Source organism: Microtus ochrogaster, chromosome 6 (genome assembly GCF_000317375.1).
Source record: "Microtus ochrogaster isolate Prairie Vole_2 chromosome 6, MicOch1.0, whole genome shotgun sequence".
In the NCBI taxonomy this organism is placed as follows: Eukaryota; Metazoa; Chordata; class Mammalia; order Rodentia; family Cricetidae; genus Microtus; species Microtus ochrogaster.
In genome coordinates, this window is record NC_022013.1 from 12577897 (window position 1) to 12584952 (window position 7056).

General features: G+C 44.9%; 1 protein-coding gene across 1 annotated transcript in view; it reads left to right on the forward strand.

The window, feature by feature from the left end:
* Tsn (translin) overlaps window positions 1-6677 on the forward strand; it is a 7825-nt gene extending 1148 nt beyond the window's left edge. The window contains exons 2-6 of the mRNA XM_005348278.3: window positions 518-611; window positions 1278-1374; window positions 2242-2357; window positions 2794-2873; window positions 3216-6677. Of these exons, the coding sequence (XP_005348335.1) occupies window positions 518-611; window positions 1278-1374; window positions 2242-2357; window positions 2794-2873; window positions 3216-3449 (621 nt within the window). The 3' untranslated portion in view covers window positions 3450-6677. The remainder of the gene's footprint in view (window positions 1-517; window positions 612-1277; window positions 1375-2241; window positions 2358-2793; window positions 2874-3215) is intronic.
* Window positions 6678-7056: the final 379 nt, after the last annotated feature.

Consider the following 7056-nt stretch of genomic DNA (forward strand, 5'->3'; position numbering starts at 1 on the left):
CTCGAACTCACAGAGATCCGCCTGCCTCTGCCTCCCGAGTGCTGGGATTAAAGGCGTGCGCCACCACCGCCCGGCTCTGCTAGCTTTTAAAATCATGAAAAATTAAAAAAAATGTTTACGTGTCCTATTTGTTAAATTGCCAAAAGGGATTGCTTGCTTCTTCAGTGGTTGCTAATGCCCGTCACTAATGTGCTTAATGAGTGTGTGTATGAATGAATGAAAACCTCTCAACAAGTCTTTGTTCTGTAGACAACATTTACATTGCCGACTGTTCATTTTTAAAGTGTCTCAGGTGGGTACTTGGGCAGGTGGCTGTTTTTCTCTTCTGGCCCCCTGAGGAATCTAAGGCTTTTAGTGACAAGCAATCCATGGAAGAGTGTGGGTTCACGCCTGAAGAGTCCTTTCTTGTGAAGGTCCTGAGGGCTGTGCCTGCATGTGAGGTTGTGGTGGCTTGTTTATATGTGTCTGTGGTAATGATTACACTGACCTTATCTAACTTTTATTTTTAATTCTCTAGGAAATTCGAAAAGTTGTACAGAGTTTAGAACAAACTGCTCGAGAGATTTTGACTCTGCTTCAAGGGGTCCATCAGGGCACAGGGTTTCAGGACAGTAAGTGCTTTGCTTTCCTTTTGAAGATTTTTGTGCAATCTATCAGTCTCTAAATCATTTTCTGTTAAGAAGATATACCCAATACATCCATGCCATTTTATTGTGTAAATTGTCCGTTGTGCTTTTTTATAGCAGTAAGAATTGGAGCGTAGTGATTTGATCATTTTATGGATTTGCTATATTCTTAGTATTTTGATTGGTTTTCAACTTATACATAGTGTGGTTTAAATAAGGATGTTTGTTGCTGTGACATTCTACTGGCATTAATTACAGCTGCTTAAAAACCTTGTAAATTTAGCTGGGCGGTGGTGGCGCACACCTTTAATCCCAGCACGTGGGCAGCAGAGGCAGGCGGATCTCTGTTGTAAGATGCAGCCAGTGTAGCTAAGAGCTGAGATGGTTTTCTGATGAAGTCTTATAGTAACAGCTTGCAGATTTCTAAGGCAAGTCATTTACGTAGTGATGTAGAGTTTATCAGTCTGAGAATCGCTGTGAGGCAGCAACAGTTGGGTAACGGAGGACAGGTAGGAGTAGATGCTGAGGGATACTAGTCTCTGGTTTTCAGTTGTTTTATGTCCAGGTAGACTACATAGATTATTAAGCAAGGACTGTGTTTGCCGTTCTGTAAGTTTTTCATTATTAAACATGACTATCTTTTCCGACCAGTTCCAAAGAGGTGCTTGAAAGCGCGAGAACATTTTGGTACGGTGAAGACGCATCTGACGTCTCTGAAGACCAAGTTCCCCGCTGAGCAGTACTACAGGTCTGTAAGAAAATGGGCACTGTTGGTAACATCAGGCTCTGAAGGGACAGGATGATTTCATATGGATAGGTAAAAGTCTTGTAGAAGGAACCACAGGATTGTGTTGATAATAATGGCAGTAAAACTAGCATTTTCATATTTTCTTTTTTTTTGGTTTTTCGCGATAGGGTTTCCCTCTGTAACCGTCCTAGCTGTCCTGGAACTAGCTCTTGTAGACCAGGCTGGCCTCGAACTCACAGGGATTTACCTTCTTCTTCCTCCTGAGTGCTGGGATTAAAGGCATGTGTCACCACAGCCCGGCTGCATTTTCATATTTTCTAATATTTATTTTCAAACAATTTACAAGGAAACTGTTACTTTAGAAAATTTTATTTGTTGAGATTGTAATTTAGTTGCAACATTCCTCCCCCTTCCCTTCTTTTCATTTTAGCTCAGGGGGCCTCAGACTTGGTATATAGTAAGGGATGATGGCCTTGAACATCTCACCCTCCTGCCTTTACCTCCTGAGTGCTGGGATTACAAAGTGTGCCACCATTCCTGGTTTATACTGTGTGTGGACTAGAGTCCAGGGCAAACACTATACCACCTGAGCCCTCTTCAATTTTAATTTTATATTAATAAAAAATTGGATTGTGATTCTAGTTGATTAAACTTACAAGTAAATATTATAAATCTGAACGTATCAAACTTATACCAAATCTATTTAATGTATTTGAGTGCTGAATGTCTTCTGTCTGTTTTACATATTGGGGTTGCACACAGATTTTGTTTGTAGAAGAACGCCGTTTCTAATCCACTGGGTTGAACCATATCAGGTATGTCCTTGTGGTAGTCCTTAACTTGGTGCCTGCTGTACCTTTGCTGCAGGTTTCACGAGCACTGGCGGTTTGTGCTCCAGCGCCTTGTCTTCCTGGCGGCCTTCGTAGTGTATTTGGAAACAGAGACCCTGGTGACTCGAGAGGCGGTTACGGAGATTCTTGGCAGTAAGTGCCTCTGTGTGATCTGTAGAGTCTTGTATATTAGCTTAGGTTTTGGTGTGGGGGGGGATGACGACTGTCTTCTGTGTTTGTGAGTGTGTGTGTGTGTGTGTGTGTGTGTGTGTGTATAAGGCCAATAACTGCAGTGCATTGTGTGTGTGCACAGAACATTCTCGTGTGGAGGTCAGAGGACAGCTTGGGTGTTGGTTTCCCTTCTGTCCCGTCAGTCAGTTCCTAGTATTGAACTGAGGTTGTCAGGCTGGGAGGCCACCATGAGCCATATGCAGTAGTATCTGTAGAGTTGGTAAGGGTGAGAACACCCTGAAAAGCTAGGAAAGATTTTCATCTCTTCATTTAATGTATATGTGTGTATCTTTTTATTCTTCTACTTAAATTGCCTTCATATCATGACTGTCTTTTTTTATTCTGATGTGTTTTTTAGTTGAACCAGATCGGGAAAAAGGATTTCATTTGGATGTGGAAGATTATCTCTCAGGAGTTTTAATTCTTGCCAGTGAGCTGGTAAGAAGTGTGGATGTTGGGTGTGGTCCTGTGTGTGCAGGTGCACATCTGTGAATGTCCATGTGGAGGCCCTAGGACAACTTGCTGTCATTCCTTGTGCTGGCCACCTTTTTTTTTTTTTTTTTATGGGAAGAAAAAAATCATGTTTATTGAGTTTGTGTGCATGTGCCATGGAGTCTGCATGGAAATCACAAGACAAGTTTTAGTGGGTTCTTGCTTAACATGTACATGAACGCGGAGCACCAGTTCAGTGTAGGTGTCTAGATTTCAGGTTCTAGCGGTTACTGGGAGGAGGTGCCGAGGAAGAAACCTCACAGTGATGCCCTGATTTCTCCTGTGCAGTCGCGGCTGTCTGTCAACAGTGTGACGGCCGGGGACTACTCTCGGCCCCTTCACATCTCGACTTTCATCAACGAGCTGGATTCAGGCTTCCGCCTTCTCAACCTGAAAAACGACTCGCTGAGGAAGCGGTACGATGGCCTGAAGTACGACGTGAAGAAAGTAGAGGAGGTGGTCTATGACCTTTCCATTCGTGGCTTTAATAAGGAGGCGGCGGCGGCTGGTGGTGAAAAATAGAAGCTTCTCCCTGCGCTGGCCTTGCCGACCCGGCCTTTGCTAGGGAGGGTAGCACGGTGCCTCTTCTGTAGTTAGCACGCCAGTTGCTAAACACTGCGCTTTATTTTCGTAACCAGCTGTGTGGTGTGCGTATCAGAATTGAGATACTTTTTGGATATATAAAAGCCCTTTCCACGGATAGGATTTTTGTTGAAGTTTCAGTGAACTTGCTGTGTACTTTGTTGTATTCCCATTTTGTCGAAAGTGTAAATGTCGGTCTCTTGGTAAAAGTCCTTTTCTTGCTTACCGGACTGTTGATGTGATTAACAAGTTTGTTGTCTTGTTTGTAATTCTTCCAGAAGTGACCCATGTTTTCTAGGTCCGAGTTCGTGCTCCATTCCCAGTCCTAGCCTGGATATAGTGTGAGACTAGACAAGGGAACTTTATTTTCCCCTTTTTATTGTAAGTCGTGTAAATTAGTTAAGGTGTTTTTTTTTGCTGAGAAAATTAGAGGCCCTGATTCCTTCACTGCCATGAGAATACAGCAGATGGAGCTGCACAGTCCAGCTCAGCAAGGCCAGTTTAGAAAGCCCTTCTCTGAAGTGATGTCTGTTTGCTCAGAGCACCTTGTCTTCTGAGGCCAGCTTACGTCCTGCCTGCCGTAGCGATTTTGGTCTCCACACCTGTCGTGAGCTAACACCTGTGTGCTGTACCCGTGAGCCATGAGACCTTAGACCTGGTCTGGGAGTAGAAAGCCATCCTCATGCATTCATCCCTTAGCTGTACCCAAGGAGCGTCTTCTTACAGAAAGCAGTGCTGTTTGGTGTGGAAGAAAGTAAAACTTGGCTTTAAAAATTCCATGTGATTGGTAGTATTTTTTGGAATAAGAAATTTCAGGTTTTGAGGCTATCAGTACCTTTTAAATGTGTAGTTCATGGTAGTCATGTAAACCCTGTGAACTCCGACCCTTCTCCTCTTTAGATAGTATAAGAATGCATATCTGGTCGTTCCTGGGGCAGGACTGAAATTGTTAATAGTCACAGCTGGTGATGTAGCTCAGTGGTAGAATAGAACACTTGCCCGGCAGGGGTGAGGCCCTGGGTCCATCCCTGGGACGTAAAAAAACAAAAAGCCCAAAATCCAATGAACAAAAATACCCTACTTTTTTTTGTACCCTGTGAAAGGAAGCTGCTGGTATTTCCAGTAAAATAGGAAGTATTTAGGAATGTCCCCTTTCTTGCTTGATAATAGTTTGGGCTTCTTGTTTGTGCAGTGGGATATTTGGCACTGGCTTTTATCAGGTGGTGGTTTAAGGCTGACTGGAAAGTGGGGCCTGAGAGTGCAGGTCTGTACTCCAGCTCTCAGGAGGCTAAGGCAGGAGGATGGCAAATTCAGGCCTCAAGGATTGCCTGGCTAATTGAGTGAGACCTTGTGACATAAACAACCTAGAAGACGAGGGTGTTTCAGTGACTGTGTCTTCATAGCATGTTCGAGGCCTAGGTTCAGCCCCTCATTTTGCAGTGGGTTGAGGCAAGGCTGACCTTAATCCCCATCGCAGGGAAAGAGCAGGGATGAGATGTGATTGCTCTGTGTGGTTGGGCGTGGAGACCAGCTTTCTTCATGGTCCTTTTTGTGGGGTTAGAATAGGTTATTAGGCTATTTTTTGTTAGTTTGGCTTTGAGACAGGGAAATAGTCCAGGCTGGCCTGGGACTCACACCTCTGTTTCCACCTCCTGAGTACAGGTTTAGGCTCTTGAAAGTGTCCAGGAAGGTTGTTAAAATGCTCAGTGTTAGCACAGGCTGGACTGAGTAGGTTTTTTGGCTGCGCGCTCAGAGACAGGAGGTTCCCCAGGTCCTTGCTTTGTTGCTCAGGTGTGGGTTCTGCTGGAGACATTAAAGCTCTTGCCAAACGGTCTAGATTTCCCTATTCAGAGACAGAGGGTGTGATGTCCCACCTGTAATGTTGTCTAGACTGGGCTCAACCTCCTGGGCTCAAATCCTCCTCCTGCCTCGGCCTGCCAAGCAGCTGGGACTCTCGCCAGTGCTGCTGCACCTCCCTAACTCTTGAACTTGAGTTCTAACAGTGCAGTGAAATTGCACTTAGAGCGAAGGCGTACCTCTGGTGTTGTAATTCCATCGGAGAGTTTTGAAGCGTCATGTTGATAATTGGTTGTGTTCATTGCTGGCTTGTAAAGCAATAAAACTGTTGTTGGTCCCTTTGTAACTTAGTGTGCTTCAGTTTGAGCTCTCCTCCGTGGAGAATTAACTGCTGATGTTTCTCTGAGGGTGAAGGAGCCCAGAGTGGTCAGCATGTGCTGCTGTGTGACAGTGACTCTCTGGCCACTCCTGGGCTCTATTGTGAAGTACAGGCAATGTCTGGAATCTACCTCTACCAGGAGATTAAAGGTATTTGAATTGAAGATGTCAAGAAACTTTGCCTCTGGTTTTAGTTTATCTTTGTTTTGATGACCCGTGGATTAAACCCAGGGCCTCACATATGCTAAACGTTCATTCTACCACTGAGATACACAGCTCCCAGAATTATTCTTCGTTTATTTTTTTGAGACAGGGTCTCATGGAGCCCAGACGGCCTTCAGTTTGCTGTGTAGCTGAGGATTATTTAGACTTCTGATCTTCCTGCCTCTAGTTCCTGAGTGCCAGGCTTTCAGGTCTGATTCCCAGTGCTGTCCTGCTGGGGATCGAGTCCAGGGCTTTGTACATGCTAGGCAAACACTCTACCAACCATGGATAGCCTCAGCCTCAACTGTGCTTTAATTCTAGGAATCCAGGGCAGCCGAAGAGATCATGGCTCTTTCATGCTGTCCCAGCGCAGCCTGGATGCCGAGACTAGCGGGGGTGCCGGGATTGAGACACGGAGCCTTCTTTTCAGGTGGAAGAACAGCAATCTTTATTTTGCCCTGAGTCTTTTATACCTCTCCTGCTTCTGTGGAAAACCACTGGCCAGAAAGAACACAAACATCCTTGTCAATTATAGGCCACAAGGAAGTTTCGCTGTCGGTCAGGGGGAGTGAGGGCAGCTAGACCACAACATTTCAGAGGACCTGCATTGGCTGTCCAGTACCCATGTCAGTCTGGTGGCTCAACTGCCTGTAACTGCAGCTTCAGGGATGCCAGGAACTGTGATCTCTCTTCTGGCTTCCTTGGGCAATCGCATGCACATTCGTTTACTCCTACACAGTACACATGCATACGTATAATTAAAAATAAAACTCAAAAACAACAACAGAACTAAAAAAGAAAACCAGATAGGGCCCGGCAAGATGGTTCAGTGGGGGAAGGTTTTTGCCATCAAACCTTATAACCTGAGTTTAGTCTTGTGGACCTGAAGATCCCACATGGTGTAAGGAGAGAAAGGACCTCCACATTAATGTGCACACAGAATAAATAAGCTATAGTGAGGGTTTCTTAGAGGGAGGCACCAGAAAGACTTCCTAGCTCCTGGGTAGGCAGAAGAGCTGCCCAAGCCCTGTTCTTACTCAAGTTTTATTTGTTCTCAACTGTTTTTCTTTGAGCTGGAGCTTCCTAGCTATTCCTGACAGGAAGGCTTTTGACAAGCCGGAAGTACTTTCTCTTGGTATCTAGCTGTATTCAGGTCTCTAGAGGAACA